Source organism: Mobula hypostoma, chromosome 3 (genome assembly GCF_963921235.1).
Source record: "Mobula hypostoma chromosome 3, sMobHyp1.1, whole genome shotgun sequence".
Taxonomy (NCBI): Eukaryota; Metazoa; Chordata; class Chondrichthyes; order Myliobatiformes; family Myliobatidae; genus Mobula; species Mobula hypostoma.
In genome coordinates, this window is record NC_086099.1 from 87,074,312 (window position 1) to 87,097,920 (window position 23,609).

Sequence of the window (23,609 nt, forward strand, 5' to 3'; positions counted from 1 at the left end):
GACATGGCTCATTGGAGTTACAATTGCTCCTGTAATTTCAGCTGCAGGAAGCATTTTGCTGTCATTCAACAGGACAGAATTATAATTGAATTTTTAAAGCTGGTTGAGCAAGGTCGAGACCTCCACCAGCACCACCCTTCTTATTACTCTTCTACTGCCATCAAATCCAGACATGTATTCTGAATGCTATTGTTCAGTTGTGAGTTTTACACACCCTATCTCCTCTTCTCCACTCAAAATGACGTCACCGTTTCAGATTCCTTCCCATGTGCTATTACTTGCGAGTTCCAGGCTTCTAGCTGGCAACCTTCCAAAATATCCTCATAAATGTCTTGCTTTTACACATCAAGTACGTGTTTTTCCTTGGCTGCCAGCTGCCAAAAGCTGAACACAGTCATCATTCGTGCTTATTAACACTTCTATAATTAATCTAATATTACATCTGTTGTAAAGCATCGCAACAAAAATTGACTGGTAAATGAGTGTAGCTTGTTTGAAGTCAAGGGTCTCAGTGTTTGATAGTTTTACCAGCTGCTAAAATCAACATTGAGGAACCAAATATGGGCATATGAAGTACTAGTCTGATTTATGCTGTGGGTAACTTTTAACATATAAATAAGGTTCCCATAACCCCAAGAACAGTGCGCTGTTCACACCCCGAAGAGCTCCACGTTATCATACAGCCAGGAGGACCAGCAAAGATGTCCACATTTATACTGAGTCTAGAGGAATTCTTCCTCAGGTCAGGTGCTTCATGCCATTGTCTGAAAATCTAGGGGCCTTTGCTCCTAGGGTTCCAAAGCCTGTCTCTTTGGAGGGCAGTGAATAACCAGTTTCTCAGCTGTTGCTGCTAGGGGCTTGAGTTAGACAGTTCCCGTGCATTACTCTGTTTCAGCAGCTTTATATCCAATGGCATTACTTGAACGTTGTATATCCTTGCTGTATTTGCAGCACAATATTTTGCTAACATTTCTGATAATGGTGGCTTCAGAACCTGGAGACTCCATGGGTCTAGAGAAAACAGAAGGGAGAGGGATACAAATGGGAAGATTGACGAGTTCGTGTCAGCTTTAGGTATGGGTTGTTGTATGAATATTTCAATGCAGGCAATGCGTTCACCTTTCCAAATCTGAGCTTCTTTTATAGGGTGTGGCAGCTGATGAATTATGCTTAGATAAGTTTCATTTTTATGTTTATGACCTACTATATATAATAACAACTGCTGAAATTGTTTGAAAACAATGTCGGTTGGTGATCTTTAGACAAATTACCTTGATTAATACACTGCAGTTTGTGATTTATTGTCTCAATGAAAGACAGAGCAGGCTTGGTGGGCTGAATCACCTGCACCTATTCCATGTCCCTATGCTTTTGTGTTTCTCATTGCAATTGGTATCATAAAGCCTCCATAAAAGTTGTTTCCATGCGAGTATTAATTATCATATCTTCTTAATATTGAATGACATGTTCATTTTAATAATTTGAGTCTTCTTTCCTTTTATTAGCATTAATGATATTAATGTTAACCAAACCCAAAAGTACTACTTCGGAATTATTCTTCTAAAAACCTATGCTACATTTTTTTCTTTATAAACCTCATTAAAAATCAATGCTTTGATGCTTTTGATTTGTCTGGTGATAACACTTCTTGGCTCGTTATCATTTTCTGAATGATTATCTCCTTAAAGCCATAGCTCTGACTTTAATCCTCTATTGAAGCAGTACCCATGGATACATGTCTGCAGGATCACTGCCAGGAAGATGTGCCTTTGTCTGTGTATATTTTAAATTACCGCTGCCTGAGTACACTCTACTGTTAGTGTGCTCTGGCCACTTTCCTATCTCTCTCTCTATCTGCCCTCTTATTTCAAAGAAGTTCTGGTTTAAGATGGCACTGGAGAAAAACAGCGACATCTTACTGGCAGCAAACAGAACAACTAACTACTTTAAAAATGACACTTTTTCCCGGAAAATGATCATTGCAATCAAACTTCCCTTTCGGATTTGAGCTTTTGAGCCACCTACACAACGTGGCATTTTTGTGGTCTGAGCTGAGGTTTCAAAGGTGCAGGGCAGTTGTGACACATCATGTAATGAGGCAAATCAAGGTGGCAGGGCCCAGGCTCTAGAGTGCAGACATGACAATATTTAGCCATTGCTGGAGAGGACTTGTAGCCAATTTGAAGCAGTAAATCCGAGGTGAGACAAGGCAGAGTCGAGGCAGCGGTACCCAAACCCAAGAGTGAAGAACAAGCTGATGTTTGACTGAGTTAAGTACCGGACCAGATTGGGAAAGTGAGGCCCAGGTCTGAGAGTGTATGGAAGTGTCAGGGCCCAGGTCTGAGAGTGAGGAACGAGCCAAGGTTTAGCTGATTTAAGTGCTGTACCATACGAAAAGTTTGGGGTGTCGAGGCCAGAGAAGGGACAGGCGGGTGTTCAGCTTGCTGTTCAGCAAGGTTTACTCCTGTCTGCACTAAACTGAGTCAGAGGCCTGATACTAATGGGCTCCTGGACCAGCTGCAGCAAAGAACTGGCTTTGTGGCTATAAACTAACTTGCATGAACTTTAGTTCTGAATGTTATACGCTTGCATTTTATTGTTTGCACGAATCGTTCCTTTGTTTTGCACATTGGGTGTTTGATGGTCTTCTGTTTAAAGGGGTTCTATTGGACTTCTTTGTTTTGTGGCTGCCTGTAAGGAGACAAATCTCAAGGTTGTATACTTGATAATAAATGTACTTTGACCTTTGAAGTTAATGAAGGGAAGCTATAATGGCAAAGTTGATTGTAATGGTATCATGCTTGCTCAAGGAATTGCAATGCACAAAGTTTTGAGAAGATGTATAAAAATAGAAAGATTTTTTTTAAAAAAGCTCAACGTGTAGTTCAAACATAACACATCTTGCTGCACAGTTTATTATAGAGTTCTTTAAACCAGCTCCATAAATGCACTTTGCATGTATGACAGGAATGTATGAAATTCAGGGAGGCAGTACATACTATCACTTCCATATCTGTTACATTGCTCACTTCTTAAAGACATGCATTAAGTTAAATATGCATGGCTTCCCAGTCGTAGATTGATGGTATTTCGGAAAATTAATGCCTCAAAAAGAGGTTCCTTGTAACGTTTTCAAACCCAGCTCAAACAGGGAAAGTATTTCAAGGATTCATTTCAAGGCAGTTTCTCTTCAGCTGTTGCACTTCATTCTGCACCCTGTTATTGTTTTACTTTATGTTGGCTCAATGCACTGTGATGATTTGATCTGTAAGAACAGAATGAAAGACTAGTTTTTCATTGTATTTTGATGCATGTTAACTAATAATCTGATCCCAATATCAATGAAGATGGAAATCTTATTTCATTTTCTAATCTTCTGGATTTAGTCTGTTTCCAGGAGAGTCAGAATAAAATCTCTATTATGATCCATAATCACTGAATCCAATCATTTAGCACTCTGAAAATTTCCAAATAATACCCATTTTGGCCCTAACAACCTCCCAAATGCAATTTCTCTTGTGGTTTTAACTTTTGAGATCATATTCAGTCTTACTGCAAATTCTGGAATTTCTGACTCCACATCTTTATGAATAGTGATGAACAATGCTAGTTATATTCTCTGACTTCAGCCACCATTTGACCGTTGATATCTTTTATTAGCCAGCCCCTCTTTGTGATCTTTCAACTTTTTTTTTCCTTCCAGTACTTTTTGCCAATTTCTAATTCCACCCAATCTTGATTGGTAGCCTGGTAAATACTGAATTACTTTCCATTTTTTCTTCAAATCCACAAATGTTTATAAGAAAACACCTGTGAGTTTCACTCCCTCCTAAAACAAATTCCACTCTTCATGTCAAAACCTTTAATGACTCTTCGTAAAAATGGATCTTTGGGTTACACATATGATTGAATATGTCTCCAAACCTTGATTATTTACATCTTGTGTGTGTTCCTATGTTGAGTATGTTAGTGCATTATATTCCTGGTTGTGTGCTGCACTGTAGACAGTGGAGATTTGAAAGCTGAAGCTGTAGTTTTAGTCTAGCAGTTTGGGGAGAGTTTGCACTTCTTACTTAGAATTGATCCTGAGGGATTGGGTCATTTTATTTTACCTCAGTGAAAGTCTGACCTTGCTTTAGATGTTGACCACCTTCTATGGGGTTTGTAGCAAATGGTGATTGTGTCAAGGGTACTTGTAAAAAAAAAAGAGGTCTCCAATTGGCACATTTCCATCAGACTGACAACTAATGTCATGAGATTTGTTGGTATGCAGCAACAGTACATTCCAATGTATAATAATAAAGAAACAGCGAATTATAATAAGAAATATACATAAAAGAATTAAATAAGTAGTGCAAAAAGAGAACAAAAAGTAGTGAGGTAGAGTTCATTTAGAAATCTGATGGTGGAGGGGAAGAAGCTATTCCCAAAACATTGAGTGTGTGTCTTCAGGCTCCTGTTCCTCCTCCTTGATAGCGACAATGAGAAAAGAATAACTGTTGGCCTTACTGGTGACTCCCTGATTCCAAAAGAATGAATAAAAAAATAAGTTGCATATTGAGCACTATTCTCAAGCTTATTTTTCTTGTTTAACATTGTGATAAGTTTGTAAAGAATTTGTATTCTGCACATCAGAAAGTTTGACTTGATGTGCAAATTATCCATTGGGCTAACCCTGTATATGCAATGATATCAGAATCAGGTTTAATATCACTGGCATATGTTGTGAAATGTGTTTTGTGAGGAGAGTGAACCATGGGAAAAAGGGAAGGAGGGAGGGGCACCAGTGGGAGGTGATAGGCAAGTGATGAGAAGGGAAGTCAGAATGGGGAATGTAGAAAGATTGAAGGTTAGAAATGACCAGAAGTTAGAGAAATCGATGTCGTCTGGTTGGAGATTAGCCAGGCAGAATTTGAGGTGTTGCTTCTCCAAGGTGAGAGTGGCCTCATTGCAGCAGGACCAAGGTGTCAGACAAGATTTGGGAATACTCATGCAGGATTCCCTGAAGGTTAATTTGCAGGTAGAGCTGGTGGTAAGGAAGGCAAGTGCAATTTTAACATTCATTTCAAAAGGACTATAATATTAGGGAATGAGACAAGGCAGCTGACAGAAGTTGTAGGGGGAACACTTTGTATCTAGTGATCATAATGCCATTAGTTTCAAAGTAACTACGGGAAAGGGTAGCTCCAGTCCAGAGGGTGAGATTCTAAATTGAAAAAAGGCCAATTTTGATGGTATCAGAACGTGGATTGGGATAAGCAATTTTGTGGCAGAGGTATACTTGGTAAGTGGGAGGCTTTCAAAAGTGAAGTTTTGAAAATACAAAGCTTATTTTTGCCTATCAGAATAAAAGAAAAAGGTAACATATTTAGGAAACCTTGGCTTTCACGAGATATTGAGGCCCTGGTTAAGAAACAAAAAGGAGGTGCATAGCAGGTGTAGGCAGGTAAGAACAAATGAGGTACTAATGGAGTGTAAGAAATGCAAGAGAACAATTAAGAAGAAAATCAGGAGGGTTAAAAGAAGGTATGAAATTGCCCGAGCAGACAAGGTAAAGGAGAATCCCAAGGGATTCTACAGATACGTTAAGAGCAAAAGGATTGCAAGGGATAGAACTGGTCCTCTGGAAGATCAGAATGGTAATCTATGCATGGAGCCAAGAGAGATGGGGGAGATTCTAAATTGATTTTTTGCATCTGTATTTACTCAGGAGATGGACACATTGCCTTTAGAAGTGAGGCAAAGTAGCAACAAGTTCATGGACCCTGTACAGATTACAGCTGAGGAGGTATTTGCTGTCCTGAGGCAAATTAGGGTGGATAAATCCCCAGGGCTTGACAAGGTGATTTCTCAGATTCTGTGGGAGGCCTGCAGAAATTGCAAGGGCCCGAGCAGAGATATTAAAATCAGTCATTGGCGACAGGTGAAGTATTGGAAGGTTGACGGATAGGCAATGTTGTTCTGCAGTATAAGAAAGGCTCTAAAAATAAGCAGTTATAGGCTGGTGAGCCTGACATCAGTAGTGGGCAAGTTATTGGAAGGTATTCTAAGGGACCAGATATATGAGCATTTGGAAAGACATGGGCTGATTAGGGATAGTCAACATGACTTTGTGTCTAACCAACCTTAAAGATTTTTTCCAGGTAGTTACCAGCAAGGTTGATAAAGGCACGGTAGTGTATGCTGTCTACGTGGACATTAGCAAGGCATCTGATAAGGTTCCACATAGGAGGTTGGTCAAGAAGGTTCAGTCGTTTGGCATTCAAGATGAGATTAGACATTGGCTTTGTGGTAGAAGTGTTACGTACCCGGTAACTGGGTTGCCAAACCGGCAGAAATGGACCACTTAGTTGGAGTCTGGATTACTGGAACTAAGAAAGTTTTATTAAAGAAATAAGTAACACAGTACTCCAATAGTAAGGATATAAATGCAACAGGTTAGCAATGGTAAAACACACATGTACACAGAACTAGGATAATAGGAATCAATCAAGCTCTACCGCAGTCTAGGGGTAAAATGATCAGTCTCAAGTGATGCAGAGTTCAGTTCAGCTTAGTATAGTTCGCAGTAATCGCTGTTGTGCCATTGGGGGGAGAGAGAGAGAGAGAGAGCAAATGATGATATTCAAATTGGATTCAAACAGACCTTTGATATTCCTCGCAGTTAGCTTTCGGGCGAGCCCTTTGTAATGTCTTCTGAGGTCACCGACTGTGACCCCTCCGTTCCGGATACGATCGTTCTTCTGCGGTGAACCCGGCACCCAGGTAAGGGCGGACACACACACCAGGTTCCTGCCGATCGTACCTTTTCACCCTGTGCGTCTATGGTCGGTCCCGTGACCAGACCTCCAAAACATAGAAACATAGAAAATAGGTGCAGGAGTAGGCCATTCGGCCCTTCGAGCCTGCACTGCCATTTATTATGATCATGGCTGATCATCCAACTCAGAACCCCGCCCCAGCCTTCCCTCCATACCCCCTGATCCCCGTAGCCACAAGGGCCATATCTAACTCCCTCTTAAATATAGCCAATGAACTGGCCTCAACTGTTTCCTGTGGCAGAGAATTCCACAGATTCACCACTCTCTGTGTGAAGAAGTTTTTCCTAATCTTGGTCCTAAAAGGCTTCCCCTCTATCCTCAAACTGTGGCCCCTCGTTCTGGACTTCCCCAACATCGGGAACAATCTTCCTGCATCTAGCCTGTCCAATCCCTTTAGGATCTTATACGTTTCAAGCAGATCCCCCCTCAATCTTCTAAATTCCAACGAGTACAAGCCCAGTTCATCCAGTCTTTCTTCATATGAAAGTCCTGCCATCCCAGGAATCAATCTGGTGAACCTTCTTTGTACTCCCTCTATGGCAAGGATGTCTTTCCTCAGATTAGGGGACCAAAACTGCACACAATACTCCAGGTGTGGTCTCACCAAGGCCTTGTACAACTGCAGTAGTACCTCCCTGATCCTGTACTCGAAAACTCCCACCAACTTGTGGGGGGGCACCGCACTTCCGGGGTCTCGTTATCTCATGGTGTCGTGGTGTCCCTTGCCTTAGCGAACCTGTTCCTTTTATCCCCCTGCTGGGGTATCGCCTGTCCAAACTTCAAACAGTGCAGGTTCAAAGCAACCGGTCTGACAATACTTGGAACTGTGTCTCTTTTCGTTAATCTCTCTCGTCTTTCATATTAGCATTTTGAATGTTTCCCCATTGTCTCTTTTATCGGCATCAATCTTCTGATAACTTGGTCTTTTGTCACAAAAGCCAGAGAGTAGTAGTAAATGGTTGCCGCTCTGACTGAAGGCCTGTGACCAGTGGAGTGCCACAGGGTTCAGTGCTGGGTTCATTGTTGTTTGTAATCTATATCAATGATGATAATGTGGTTAACTGGATCATCAAATTTGTGAATGATACCAAGATTGGGAGTGTAGTGGACATTGAGGAAGACAATCAGAGCTTGCTACAGGATCTGGACTGTCTGGAAAAATGGACTGAAAAATGGCAGATGGAACTTAAAGCAGACCATTGTGAGGTAGGACCAACCATGTTAGGTCTTACACAGAGAATGGTAGAGCACTGAGGAGTGTGGTACTTCAAAGGGATCTGGGAATACAGGCTCGTAATTCATTGAAAGTGGCAGCACAGGTAGGTAGGGTCGTAAAGAAAGCTTTTGGCACGTTACCCTTCATAAATCAAAGTATTGAATAGAGGAGATGGGATGTTATTTTGAAGTCGTATAAGACGTTGGTGAGGCCTAATTTGGAGTATTGTGGAGCAATTTTGGTCACCTACCTACAGGAAAGATGTAAATAAGGTTGAAAGAGTACAGAGAAAATTTACAAGATGTTGCTGGGGCTGGAGGACCTGAGTTATAAGGAAAGATTGAATAGGTTAGGAATTTATTCCTTGGAACATAGAAGATTGAGGGGAGATTTGATAGAGGTATATAACATTATGAGGGGTATAGACAGTAAGTGCAAGCAGGCTTTTTGCACTGATGTTGGGTGGGACTACAACTAGAGGTCATGGGTTGAAGGTGAAAAGTTTTAGGGGAACATGAGAGGAAACTTCTACACTTAAAGGGTCATGAGAATGTGGAATGAGCTGCCAGTGCAAGTGGCGCATGCAAGCTTGATCTCAATGTTTAAGAGAAGTTTGGACAGGTACATGGATGGTAGGGATATGGAGAACTGTGGTCTGGGTGCAGGTCGATGAGAGTTGACAGATTAAATGGTTTGGCATGGACTAGATGGGCTGAAGGGCCTGTTTTTGTGCTGTACTTTTCTATGACTCTGTGACTCTATAAAAGCAAAGATGTAATGCTGAGGCTTTATAAGACATTGGTCAGCCCACATTTAGAGAATAGTGAGCAGTTTTGGCCCTTTATCTAACAAAGGATGTGGCAGTGGAGAGGGTCCAGGGGAGGTTCATGATAATGATCTGGGGAATGAAAGTGTGTGTCTGATGACTCTGGGTTTGTACTTGCTGGAGATTAGAAAAATGAGGGGAAGATCTCATTGAACCCTATTGAACATTGAATGGCCTAGATATAGTGGATGTAGAAAGGATGTTTGCTGTAGTGGAGGAGTCTGGCACCAGAGGGCACAGCCTCAGAATTAAAGGACTTCCCTTTAGAACAGAGAAGGGGAGGAATTTCTTTAGTCAGACAGTGATAGGTACTTGATTGGTAAGAGTATCAAAGATTATGGGGAGAAGGCAAGAGAATGGAGTTGAGAGGGATAACAAATCAGCCATAATGGAATGACAGAGCAGACTCAGTAGGCTGAATGGCCTTGTTATTATCCTATGTCTTATGGTGTTATGTCGGAATGGAAATGGGCAGTGGAATTAAAATGATTGGCCACTGGAAAATCCTGCTTGTTGTGGATGGACCAAAGATGAAGTCAAGCATGTATGCATAGCTACAATGAAAAACTTGCTAGCAACAGCATCACAGGCACATAGTATTATCATACAGTATAAACATGGAGAGGGATCACTTGTGATGTATTAGGCTGAGTTTCTTACACTTTGACAGTACCAAATCATAATGCAGTCAGGATGCTTTCAGTAGTACTTCTGTGGAAGTTGGTTAGAGTAGACAAATATGAGCCATTCACTTTAGGAGGACAATCCAGGGTAAGACATAGGCAGTGAACGGTAAGATTTTGAGAAGTGCAGTAGAATAAAAAGATCTGGGAATACAAACTCATTATTCCTTGAAAGTGGTGTCACGGGTAGATAGGGTTGTAAAGAGAGCTTTTAGCACATTGGGCTTCATAAATCAAAGTATTGCGCACTCTGGTTCGATACTCAGAGTACTGAGTTGGGATTTTGATGTTATATAAGATGTTGGTGAAGCAAAATTTGGAGTATTGTGTGCAGTTCTGTTCACCTACATGCAGGAAAGAATAATGATGTTGCTGCGACTTTGGGGGACCTGAGTTATAGGGAAAGATTAAATAGTTTAGGACTCTATTCACTGGACCGCAGTAGAATGAGGGGAGATTTGATAGAGGTATACAGGGTAAATGCATTCAGGCTTTTTCCACTGAGGTTGGGTGAGACTAGCAGTACAGTCATAGGTTAAGGGTGAAAGATGAAATAATTAAGGAGACTCTGAAAGGGATCTTTTTATGTTTTGTAACTCCAGAAATTAATTGAAAGAAAAATACGGGAGCCCAGGAATAAACTCAGGTATGCTTAGTTCTTCTTTAGTGAGGAGCACACTTACGACATGGTTGCATAACGATGTACGCACTTTTACATATAACCTGTAATGAAGTGTTTAGACAACCAGAGAATGCTTAATCAAACAGTATATTTACAAAATTACTCAAATACACAACAGAACTTCTTCACTAAGAGGATGGCATGCGTGTGGAACAAGCTGCCAGCGGGAGTGGTGGATGCGGTTTTGATTGCAACATTTAAGAGGAGTTTGGATAAGTAGATGGATGGGAGGGATATGGAGGACTATTGTCTAGGTTCAGTGCATCATGACTAGGCAGAATAGCTGTTCAGCTGAATGGCCTGTTTCCGTGCTGTCATACTCTATGATTCTCTGCCTCTGTGACTCTAAGATATGCCCAAGTACTTCATGGAAATCATAAAGTTCGTTCCATACAGCTTTTGTGGAATTTCATCTCAACAGATGCTATGTTAGGTTTTCTGAGTATCATTGCTGTACCATGGTAAGGGACTTTGATGCAAAGCCAATCAGTTATTCTGCTCCCTCCTCATACAATGATATGTCATCGGGTAATGCATCAGAGGGCAGTAGAAATAGATTCACTGGATGATAAGGAACAAAAAGCACTGAAACAGAAGCAGCTACTTTGACTCTCAGAACACTGCCTCATGTTTCTTCACACATCTCTATGCTGACTGGTGATTCAGCAACTTCTACTGAGAGATTGCAGGACATATCCACAAGAATTGAAACATCCAGCATAAATATTCACTTCTGTCAAGTTGGGCAGACAAGGTGCACCCAACATTGTGCTTAGCTGGGTGGTGCCTTTCAGCATCCATCTTACAGCCAAAATCGGCTTCCCCTGTGGTAACAAAGATACACATACTCAACTGCACTTTCCAGAAATGAACTAAACCACCAAGATTCTCTTTGTGTTCTTCCTCTGTCTTTTCCAGCACCAAGATATAATCTAGGTAGCTAAGGACCCTGGGAGACCTTGATTCATACAATCTGTTGTCCGCAGTTTATGCTCTCCCAAAAGCAGTCTGCACTTTTGATTAGTCAAAGAGAAATATGCATTGTTGAGTTTTTCTTTGAACCTTGGTGCCAGAGGCAATCTTCTGGTATGCATGTGACAAATTAAACATCATAACCTTCTGCCCTCCTCTTTAGCAAAGCAAACAGATCATCAATTACTGGTTTGGTGTACCAGCCCTTACACCTTAATCCTTTCCCCCATGGTAAATATGAATGAAGACAGACAGCTGTGAGCTCCAGAGTACCCAATGACAAATGCTCTTAAATCCCTGCTCATGTAACATCAACACACTGTCACCAGAGTCAAGTGCATTAACATCTTAAACTCAGTATGTACCAGCATTAGGAAAGGTTCAGTAGATCTTTTACATCATGTCAACAGTCTATATGATCCATTTATGTTATCATCTGCTTCATGTATACACCTTCCTTCATTATTCTGGCCCATAGTCCTCACCTTGCATAGTTGCTTGAGTTTGTCTTAACCTTCGTTTTCAAGTGAACTGCTGACGTGATGACCCTTGACACTACAGTTATGGCAAACAGCCTTACGTCTGCACAGATTATGTCTGCGGCCATCTAGCAGGAGCATTTCAATGCGTTTCAGGCTGACAGGAATCCAGTGATCTCAGGAAAGACCCGCGGTGGTGATAACTGTATTTACATAAACAAGAACTGGTTTGCAGATGCTTTAGCAGTGACATCCCTCTGATCGCCGATGATTGAGTTCATTTTTGTGAAGTCCAGACCATTTTATATGCTGAGGGAGTTCACTACAATTGTGTTGGTATCTGTATATATCCCCCCCTCTGCTAATGCCAGCGAGGCAATGCTTGAGCTCTACAACGCCATCAGTGGCTTTCAAACCAAACACCCCGATGGGATCCTCATTATTGCAGGCGATTTTATCAGAATTGGCTTTATTATCACCGGCATGTGACGTGAAATTTGTTAACTTAGCAGCAGCAGGGTAATGCAATACATAATCTAGCAGAGAAAACATAATAATAATAAATAAAATAAAACATCATAACAATAAATAAACAAGTAAATCAATAATATATGTAACTCTCGCTTCGGCTGGTGGCTTAATATAGGGGATGGTAGCCCCCTACAGCCCGGCCAAACTTAAGAAATCTCATTTGGGTGGATGTCCCCTGTTACAAATCAGTACCATGAAATAACAAACAGTACACAATATGTGATTAAATGACTGAGCTTTTTAATTCTTAATTTGACTCTATGGTTAGTAAAGAAAACAAAAAAAAGAAAAAGGGCTCATTCTAAAACAGTCTAATGCACAACGTTGGAGCTCACTGATAAGGCTGCTCATCCACCATCGACCTGCTCTGATCATCACTGACCTTCGGATCCTCACTCCAAATCCACTCTGTCTGAGGTCCACCAACTCTCTCTATTTGCGTCTTCTCTCTTCATCTCTCCCCCGGCAAAAGACCGCGAATTCCCAGTTCCCAGACCCACAAGAAAGAACAACATCCCGCTCATTGGCTAGCATGCCCCGTTACCTCTAGCCATAACCCAAACATTGCTGGTACAGAGAAACCATTACCTCAGCAGTGGAACATTACAGAGAAGCTGTTACATTAGTAGTGAAACTTTACAGCGTGTTACAAGGATATTGAATAGATTTTTTAAGACGTGCAAAAACAGAAATACTGTATATTTTTTAAAAAGTGAGGCAGTGTCCAAAGCTTCAATGTCCATTTTGGAACCGGATGGCAGAGGGGAATAAGCTGTTCCTGAATCACTGAGTGTGTGCCTTCAGGCTTCTGTACCTCCTACCTGATGGTAACAGTGAGAAAAGGGCATGCCCTGGGTACTGAAGGTCCTTAATAATGGACGCTGCCTTTCTAAAACACCGCTCCCTAAAGATATCCTGGCTACTCTGTAGGCTAGTGCCCAAGATGGAGCTGACTAGATTTACAACCTTCTGCAGCTTATTTCAGTTCTGTGCAGTAGCCCCTCTATACCAGACAGTGATGCAGCCTGTCAGAATGTTCTCCACAGTACAACTACAGAAGTTTTTGAGTGTATTTGTTGACATGCCAAATCTCTTCAAACTCCTAATAAAGTATAGCTGCTGTCTTGCCTTCTTTATAACTACATCAATATGTTGGGACCAGGTTAGATCCTCAGAGATCTTGACACCCAGGACTTGACGCTGCTCACTCTCTCCACTTCTGATCCCTTTATAAGGATTGGTATGTATTCCTTCATCTTACCCTTCCTGAAGTCCACAATCAGCTCTTTTGTCTTACTGACATTGAGTGCCAGGTTGTTGCTGCAGCACCATTCCACTAGTTGGCATATCTCACTCCTGTACGCCCTCTCATCACCACCTGAGATTCTATCAACAATGGTTCTATCGTCAGCAAATTTATAGATGGTATTTGAGCTATGCCTAGCCACACAGTCGTATGTATATAGAGAGTAGAGCAGTGGGCTAAGCACACACCCCTGAGGTGTGCCAGTGTTGATCGCCAGCAAGGAGGATATGTTATCACTGATCCGTACAGACTGTGTTCTTCCGGTTAGGAAGTCGAGGATCTAATTGCAAAGGGAGGTACAGAGGCCCATGTTCTGTAACTTCCCAATCAGGATTATGGGAATGATGGTATTAAATGCTGAGCTATAGTAGATGAACATCATCCTGACATAGGTGTTTGTGTTGTCCAGGTGGTCTAAAGCCGTGTGGAGAACCGTTGAGATTGCATCTGCCGTTGACCTATTGTGGCAGTAGGAAAAAGGCAATGAGTCCAGGTCCTTGCTGAGGCAGGAGTTCAGTCTAGTCATGACCAACCTCAAAGCATTTCATCACTGTCAATATGAGTGCTACTAGGCGATAGTCATTAAGGCAGCTCACATTATTTTTCTTAGGCAGTGGTATAATTATTGCCTTTTTGAAGCAATGGGAACTTCCACCCGTAGCAGTGAGAGATTGAAAATGTCCTTGAATTCTCCCGCTAGTTGGTTGGCACAGATTTCAGAGCCTTACCAGGTACTCCATCAGGACTTCCTGCCTTGCGAGGGTTCACTCTCTTTAAAGACAGTCTAACATTGGCCTCTGAGACAGAGATCACAGGGTCATCAGGTGCAGCAGGGATCTTCACAGCTGTAGTTGTGTTCTCTCTTTCAAAGCGTAGATAGAAGGTGTTGCGTTCATCTGGTAGTGAAGTATTGTTGCCATTCATACTACTGGGTTTCGCTTTGTAGAAAGTAATGTCTTGCGGACCCTGCCAGAGTTGTGCATCTGATATCACCTCCAACCTCATTTGAAATTGTCTCTTAACCCTGGAGATAGCCCTGGTTGCAGGCCTGGGTTGCTAGACTCAAATGCCACAGATTTAGCCTTCAGCAGACGACGTAGCTCCTGGTTCATCCACGGCTTTTGGTTTGGGAATGTCTGTGTAGGCACACACTCATCCACACAGGTTTTAATGAAGTTGGTGACAACTGCAGCATACTCATCCAGATTCAAAGATGAATCCCTGAATACAGTCCAGTCGACCGATTCAAAGCAGTCCTGTAAGTGCTCCTGTGCTTCCCTTGTCCATATCTTCTTGGTCCTCACTACTGGTGCTGCAGTCTTCAGTCTCTGCTTATACTCAGGGAGTAGAAGTACAGCCAGGTAATCAGTCTGCCCAAAGTGAGGGTGTGGAATAGCACGGTAGGCATTCTTGATGGTGGTGTAGCAATGGTCCAGTGTGTTGTTTCCTCCCGTTTTGCAAGTGATCTGTTGATGGTAGTTGCTTAGTGATTTTTTTAGACTGGCCTGGTTAAAATCTCCCAAAACGATGGTGAAGGAGTTAGGGTGCGCTGTTTCGTGCATGTTGATCCCATTGTTCAGGTCATCTAAAGCCTGATTGACATTGGCCTAAGGTGGAATATAAACTGCTACCAAAATGACCCCAGAGAACTCCCGTGGTAGGTAAAAAGGACGGCACTTAACTGCTAGATATTCCTTGTCTGGGGTGAGCAGAATTGGGACAGCACTGATATATTTGTGCACCAAGAAGAATTGATCATGAGGCATACTCCTCCACCTCTACTTTTGAGACTCTATAGATCTTTCCTGACGGTGTATAGTAAACCCATTGATCTGAATTGCTGCATCCAGTACCGAAGGGGTTAAACAGGATTCCATGAAACAAAGGACACACACAGTCCTAATGTCCCTCTGGTTCAGCACCTAGCTCTGAGATCATTGATTTTATTCACCAGAGACTGCACATTCGCCAGCAAAATAGTCGGTATAGGGATTTTAAAACCCCATTTCCTTAAATACACTTGTAACCCTGATCTACGCCTGCGGTTCCTCCGAGGTGTCCTCCATGGGCACTTCGGACCACAATCGGTGTTGTTTCCATCGGTTTTAAGCAGCGATAGTTCATTTAAACGCATTAAGACATCTTTGTTGACTGTACTGACCTTGGAAGCAGTTGTGCTTTTTAGCTGCATCATACTGAAGCGAGAATATTTAGTAGTATCCATTGAGAGTACTGATGCTACTTGAGTTGCGCCTAGGCACCCCAGAAGTAACCATGAAACCTAAAAACAGTCCTGCCTAAATTCCACCGGCATGTTCATTTTGCTACCAGAGGTGAAAATACAGTAGACCTGTTTTACATTAACATACCAGGTGCCTATAAATCAGTCCCTTGACCTTACACTGGACTCTCAGATCACCTACCTGTAATGCTAATTTCAGCATACAAACCAGTGATCAAACCGATCAAACCAGTTCCAAAGGTGGGAAAACATGGCCTGAGGGTGCAATCTCTGAACTATAGGATTTTTTGATAATACGAACTGGAGGATATTCATGGAGGCTGCTACCTATGGCAACCATGTTAACATCGAGGAATATGTAGATTCTGTGATCAGCGACATAGAGAAGCGCACTGAGAATGTTACTATGACAAAACACATCCAGGTGAGGGAAAATCAGAAGCCATGGCTTAATGCAGAGGTCCATGCACAGCTGAGGGATGGTGATGCTGCCACTGCCTTTAGATCAGGGATGCAACAGCTCCACTCTATCAGGAAGGCAGAATGGGAGCATTCTAATTTACAGCCACTTCTGTGATACCAGAGACACAAGGCACACATGGCAGGGAATTCAGAGGATTATAGATTACAAATCTACCATGCACGTCAATGACCAGGATGCTTCACTCCCTGACAAGTTGAATGTCTCGTACACCTGGTTTGATGTGCAGAGCAATGTGCTGGTGAGGAAGGCACCCTTCCCACTAGGAAATCAAATACACCATCTGGCTGAAGCTAAGGTGTGGAAGGCCCTGGACAGAGTCACTCCACACAAAGCTGCAACGCCCAATAATATACCAGGTCAGGTTCTGAAAGATTGCGCAGCTCAGCTGACAGAGGTGCTGATGGGTATAGTCAACATCTGTCTGGAACAATCCATTGTCCCCTCAGTTTTCAAGGTGGCAACCTTTATTCCAGTGCCAAAAAATGCAATTGTAACCTGCCTAAGTGACTAACGTCCGGTGGCATTAACATCAACCATTATAAAATGCTTTGAGCAGCTGGTCATGGAGCACATTAAAGCCTTTCTCCCGGATACACTGGACCCTTTCCAATTTGCTTATTACAGAAATTGATCCAGTGATGATGCAAAAGCTTCTGCCTTCCACTCTATCCTGCCCCACCTGGAAAATGGGGTCTCATATGCCAGATTGCTGTTTATAGACTCAGTTCGGTATTCAACAGCATCATGCCCCAGAAACTGATGGGGAAACTGTCCTCGCTGAGTCTTAACCTCTCCCTCTGAAACTGGATACTGAACTTAACAGTAAGGCCACAGTCAGTCCGTGTGAGCAGCGATGTCTCTCGTCCCATTACACTGAGCACTGGCGCTCCCCAGGGCTGTGTGCTCAGCCCGCTGCTGTTCACACTGCTGACACATGACTGTGTCGCAGGATTCAGCTCAAACCTGTCATTAAGTTTGCAGTTGACACAACAGTGACTGGCCTCATCAAGAACGATGACAAGTTGGAGTATAGAGAAGAAATGGAGCGGCCGATGGATTGGTGTGAGAAGAACAATCTAATCCTGAATGTGGAGAAGACAAAGGAAATCATTGTGAACTTCAGGAAGGTACAGCCAAACCATCCCCCTCTGCTTCTCTGTAGAGAGAGTAACATGCACCAAGTTCCTGGGAGTTCACATCACGATGACCTCACCTGGTCCCTTAATATCACTTCTCCGAACAAGAAGGCACAGCAGCGCTTTCATTTCCTAAGAAGGTTGAGGCAAGCAAGGATCCTCCCCCTTCCCCATCTTAACTACATTTTGCAGGAGTACCATTGAGAGCATCCTGACAAGTTGCATCTCCATCTGGTATGGGAGCAGTCGAGCATCAGACCAGATGCCCCTACAAAGGACTGTGAGAACGGCTGAGAGGATCATCGTGGTCTCCCTACCATCCATCAGAGACATTTATCAGAAGCGCTGTGTCCTCTGGGCCCTTAGTATTAATAAGGATCCTAGCCATCCTTCCAGCATCCTCCTTGACTTTCTACCATCAGGCAGGAGACGCCGAAGCATAAAGACAAGAACAGTCGGCATGAGAAACAGTTTCTTCCCCCAGGCCATCAGGCTTCTGAACTCCCTGTCACATCATATTCGAAGTGTCACTGGTTAATCTGTTCCAGTACAATATTTTATATTGATGTGCTTTAATTTGTTACTTATGTGTGATTCGTCTGTAGATTTTTTCCTTACCTTCATAAGTTATTGTGTATTATGTGTACTACTGTGCTTTACACCCTGGTTTGGAGAAACGTCTCATTTCTATATACATTATGTGGTTATATACATTATATGCATGTATATAGTAAAATGACAATAAACTTGACTTGACATTAGCTCCAGTTCACATGATAGCACATTCATAACATTTCCCTTTCAAGCAGTTTTTCATTTTCTCAAAGGTTCTGAAAAGCTGGGCACTGTCATGTCGACAGTCTGAGCCTTTTGCTGGGTAGGGGTGTTGCAGATTTCATGGTTGCTTGGTACCTGGTAAAAAATTCAGTTTCTTCTCACTGAGCAGCTGCCATGCCCCAGATTCTACAGACTGTGCAGTCACAGGAAAATCTTATCAGTTTAGTTTCAAACTCCCGTTGCTCAGTAATCCATCTTGAATTGGCTGTAACATCAGCAGTAGCTTCATCTGGATACTGATTCCAGCTGCTGAACTTGTTTCCTTGCACTATAGTACTGGGTGTGGGACACTAGTTCAGCTAATTTAACCAATTCTTCAAATATTTCACCTCCTGGCACAGACATGACCAGAATAAATTTCTTCATCTCTTCTGCAATGTCATTTGTAATAAAAAAACACCCTGTTAATCTTACATCCACGATGCAATTGCGCATCAAAGAACCTAATGCATCAATGCTGGTTATTTTAAATTACACTTGTAAGCAGTAAAGGCCAAATCAGTCAAATCTAATTTAGTCTTGGTAAACTGCTCCTGCTAAAAGAAAACAAGCAAAAATTACATGAGAGACAATCAAAATTTTCTTCTGTAATCATTCTGGTTAATAATTTTCATCCTTGTTAACAATATTTAAAACTCAAACAAGTAAAATTTTCATGGTGTATTTGATCATGTGCTACTATGCATGGACCCATTTTAGTTTTTGTCCTAATTCCACTACTAGAGAAATCAAATAGAACTTCTCCCAACAAGATTACCATACAAATGTTAACGCGTTCACCATAACTGAGTGGGCAAAATTCATATGTTGTTCACTTTAAGGTTGTTGCCATTTTATTTATTGCCCATCACGATTGCCCCTGAGGAAGCAGTAATGAGCCTCCCCTTTGATCCAGAGCTATGTTTGGTGGATGTGCTTCTACATTCTTTTTCAGTAAGGAGTCCCAAAATGTAGACCCAGCAACCTACCATTTGCTTCATAACAACAGAAATTGGAAGTCAAAATCAAAAGATTTAAAAATAAGTTGTATAAATTAAAACTTTAAATATTCAGCTATGCTGGCTGTATTGCCTCAAACCAAGTAAATTTCACTGATTCAACAAGACTAATATAAGTCAGGTAATATTTTATAACTTTTTGCAAAACACAGCAAGTTACAGAAATGATAAATAAAAGCAAATCCAGGCCTGTTTGTGTTTTTCCCTCTTTTTTTGGTTTGTGTTGCTCAGTCCCTACTTTCCCACCTTGGTTTCCTCTCATTCTCAGTTCTCTGCCCAAATTCTCAGAATTTACCAGTAATTTCCAGGGAGTTGATCCCATTATTCATGCAGCACATTTCAGTTTGTTAGGATGAACCCAAATGGACATAGGAGATGTGGAAGTCAAAAATAATAGTCAGATGCTAGAAATTCATAGCAGGTTAGGCTGTATCTGTGGAAGGAGAAACAGAGTTTCAGATCAAAGCTTGGTTCCTTATGTTGGTTGTGGCCAATTTTGTTTGTGTTTCCCTGTAGTGACCCACTTTGGGACCTGTTAAGGAGGCTATGTGATATAAACTGTTACTGATCAGTTCATTAACATTGTTATGAATTGCTGATACTTTAGTTCCACGTTATATTTATTCAACAAAAAGCCATAGGCACTGGAAATCTGAAATAAACTCAGTAAATTCTGGGAATCCTCAGCATCTCACCTTGAAGCAGTTCAGTTCAGAACCTGCTATCTTATAGGTTATTGAGGCTCTTGCTCGTGAAAAAGAGGAACTTCATAAGAGGCATGAAGAGGAGCTGAAAAAACTGAAACGAGTGGCAGAAGAGGAGAAGCTTCGTCTAAAGGAGCAGCTAATGAAAGGGCTGGAGGAGCTGGTAAAGAAGCATACCACTGAGATCAAGGCAGTACAGACCTCGATGGAATTAGAAAGGAAAAGAATGCAGAAGGTACGTGGTTGCCTGAGCTTTTCTTACCTATGCTGCATTTGATGTACTGTATAACACGGCTTCAGATTCATATTAGTGTAGCTTAATGTCATAGACACCAGGGTACAATGAAACTCATTGTTCATGTTAAGTTCAGAGTGTAAGCATTAGGCATGGTGATAATACGAGACCCTCCATTGGTCAAGGTTGCACCCTAGCTGTCTACATGATACACAAGCCACTATGCACACCAGGGCATTACAATACGGAGAGCAAGTTGTGGCCATACAGCGAGGTTCCCCTCTCCACACTTCCAATGACTCTAAAGGAATGGCAGAGGCTGATACAATTTGGCACCAGTGGCTTCACAGGAGATGCCAGTCAGCATTAAACTCAACATACGACTGCCTTGGGGACTCCAGCTGTGGATTTTTCTTCAGCATTTACTCCCTCAGCCTTCCCCATGAGTGAGTATAGTCACAAGGCAGCAGAGGTCTGAGATCAGAGTTTTCCTTCTCCTAGATGAGCTGCCAGCCACGGCTGATGAGACCCATCTGCTCAAAGCACATGATTTTAAGGTGCCAGTAACAGGCCCTTGCCCCTTCTCCAGTCAGTAGAAACAGTTCTGACGGGCTTAATAGCTAAGCCACACATGAAGGCCAGGAGCTAGGCTTGGTTGTCAGAGGCTAGTTGAGTCACATGCCACAGGAAGCATTTTATAGGTAACGGGAGCTTATCCCCACTATCTCCTCTAACTATGACAACCTTAAGAAACCGGTAATAATAAATGCAACAATAAATACAAAGATTAGCACAAAACAGCAGGGTGGTGTGAAGTTAGTAGTATAGTCTGAAGTAATGCAGAAATAAATTTATAGGTAATGTATGTAAAAATAAGAAATAATTAAAACAGGATTTAATTAACAGGATTTAAAACCATGAAATCTGGTTTGGAAATCATAGTCATAGTCATACTTTATTGATCCCGGGGGAAATTGGTTATCCCGGGGGAAATCCAAACCTTATCTCCCTCAGACCAGTGGAAAGAAATGCTTAATAATTAATTAATATTCTTTTCCAAAGGAAGGATGCAGATAGTTCAGCAATATATTTCCAGACCATATAGGCTGCAAGTGATCTTTACCAGTCTGTGCACTTTGTGGTTTGCATGGGACTTGCAAATGTCATAGGTGTGCAGTGGAATAGTATTCATGGCTTGTGGCTGAGCCAGGTCGAGGCTGACACGTTGATGTGTTTTAATTCCACCCAAGTGCTACCCTGTCTGGTTTTGGAAACCAACATTGAAACCAATCAAGCTGAAGGGATATAAAACATTCAAGGATTGCTGTAGGTGGTAACCACTCCTCCCACTTCAATTACAGGATTTTTTATGACAGTTCATTTCATGGTGAATCTTACAGCAACAAAAGACGTGGTAGTTACCGCAGAAGATATCAGTCCCTGAAAGCTAATGCCATACTTTATACAGGCTGTGTAACCTTTGCTGTGGGTGGTTCAGTTTTAGTTACTGTTATGGAAGATTGTTTTTAGACAGTTAATTCAAATAATTTGATTTTGCAAAATGATAATGTAAGGTTTACATCTACAATAACTAACATTGGTACTGCAGGAACTACAAAATCAGCTGGATGAAATTAACATCAAAGTCGAGAACGAAAGGCGTCTGTTAGAGAAAGAAAAGGAGGTACTTTACGACAGACTTCAGGACTCTCTACAGCAGGTGAGTCCCCCTAGAATTACCTGCAGGTGAAAAACTGCTCAGCCTATTTATTCTTACTCAACATTGGTTGGCTTTCTAGATTTCTAGGATGGAAAACGTAATGGAGCAGAGAGATAAAGGCATAGAACACCCTGTACCTCACTGTACACAACTGCAAGCAAGTTATGAAAGTGTACTGAAGGATCGGGAGCAGGCACTCAACAAGATATCAGAGCTGCAGGTGAGTGTGCGTATCAGAGGTGGTAATTTAGCTAAAATTAGTTGTACATTGCAGTGGGAATGGATTAACTGTAAGGATGGTTGCAGTCCAAGATGCATGCTACAAAATTTTGCTCATATTTGTAATGTGATCAGTATTTATAGTAACTATGTTGGAATGAGCTATCTTTAAATCACTGATACTTGGACTGATATCAAATATGACATTTGGAGCAAAGGCAATTATCCAGCCAGCTTCCATGTCAAATCGCAGTTTATTACAACATTTGAAGGCACGTGTTTATGTAAACTTAATTACTTGGAATTGGAGCAATTTTCTGGATTACTTCCACTGCATGGGTGTCATTTTTGAAACATATTCAATTTTTCCAAGTTGTGTATTAGGTTCGGCACATCAATGTGCAAGGTTGATAAATGAGTGTTGCTTTGACGTTCAGCTCAGAATGCAAGAAAGTGCCTTTGAATAATTTTCTAAAACAAAACTTTATCTCAGTCAGACAAGATTGCTTTACGCCCTTGTAACTAGAAATATCATACAGCCATAAAATAACATGGAAACAGGTCCTTCGTTTTATTACTTCTGCTCCCAGCATCAAGCACATATATATGCTAAACTTACACTGACCCCTATTTTCTTATTCTTTCCACATTCCCATCAATTCTCCCAGTTTCTGTTGCTTGCCCCCACACGGAGGTTACTTTACTGTAGTCCATTAAGAACCAACCTGCACTTGTTTGGTATGAGGGAGCAAACTGGAGCCCCTGAAGGAAATCCACGCAGTGACAGGAAGTACAAACTCCACACAGACAGCACAAGAGTCTGGAATCAAGCCCAGGTTGTTGGAGCTCAGATGCAGCACCTCTACCAGCTGCACCACAGTGCTGCAGAGAACTGCCACTGGGCAAAAAAGGAAGGGTTGGCATTATAGTGTGAGTAAATTCTGGAGAAGGCATAAGGACATAGCAGAAGGCAACCTCTGCTGCATTGATGTGGCACCAGTATCCTTGTGGAGATGGTACATAAAGCAATGGGGAGGATTGAAAGCAGCTGTGTGCTGCAGAAAATAGGAATGGAAAGCTGGATTATTAAACCTGGAATGAATAATTGAAAATATCATGCTGAAAGAAAATCAAAAGCTGAAAACAATTATAGAAGGGAGAGGAAACTAATAAAACAATGTCAACAAAAACTGATGAAATTTGAAAATATTGAATTCAATATCAGATGGTATGCATATTTACGCACAAAAAACTGAATAAACAATGTATTATTATTAATCATAATAGAGGGATACCACATGGTAGCTAAAATGTGTTCAGCACTTTAATTTGGACAGGACTGAGAAGCTAATGGGCTGGAGTAAAAATCAAAGGTGCATTGCCTATGGTTGGGGCTCACCTCTGAATAAAGTTCAACTTACCTGGAACAATCTGGACGATCAGAAGTTGCAATGGAGAGTTTGCTGATTCCCTGAGACACAGCACCTAATGTGATGTGATCATGTGATGGGAGGGGCA

At 41.8% G+C, this 23,609-nt stretch overlaps 1 protein-coding gene across 4 annotated transcripts in view; it reads left to right on the plus strand.

Moving 5' to 3' along the window:
- Window positions 1-23,609, plus strand: part of LOC134343457 (protein FAM184B-like) — a 223,521-nt gene that overhangs the window by 143,405 nt on the left and 56,507 nt on the right. For all 4 annotated transcript variants that reach the window (XR_010017230.1, XM_063042166.1, XM_063042167.1 and 1 more), the window contains exons 5-7: window positions 19,946-20,152; window positions 21,762-21,872; window positions 21,952-22,092. Coding sequence is in view for 3 of the 4 variants with exons in the window: in XM_063042166.1 (XP_062898236.1) it covers window positions 19,946-20,152; window positions 21,762-21,872; window positions 21,952-22,092 (459 nt within the window). In the remaining variant the exon portion in view is untranslated. The remainder of the gene's footprint in view (window positions 1-19,945; window positions 20,153-21,761; window positions 21,873-21,951; window positions 22,093-23,609) is intronic.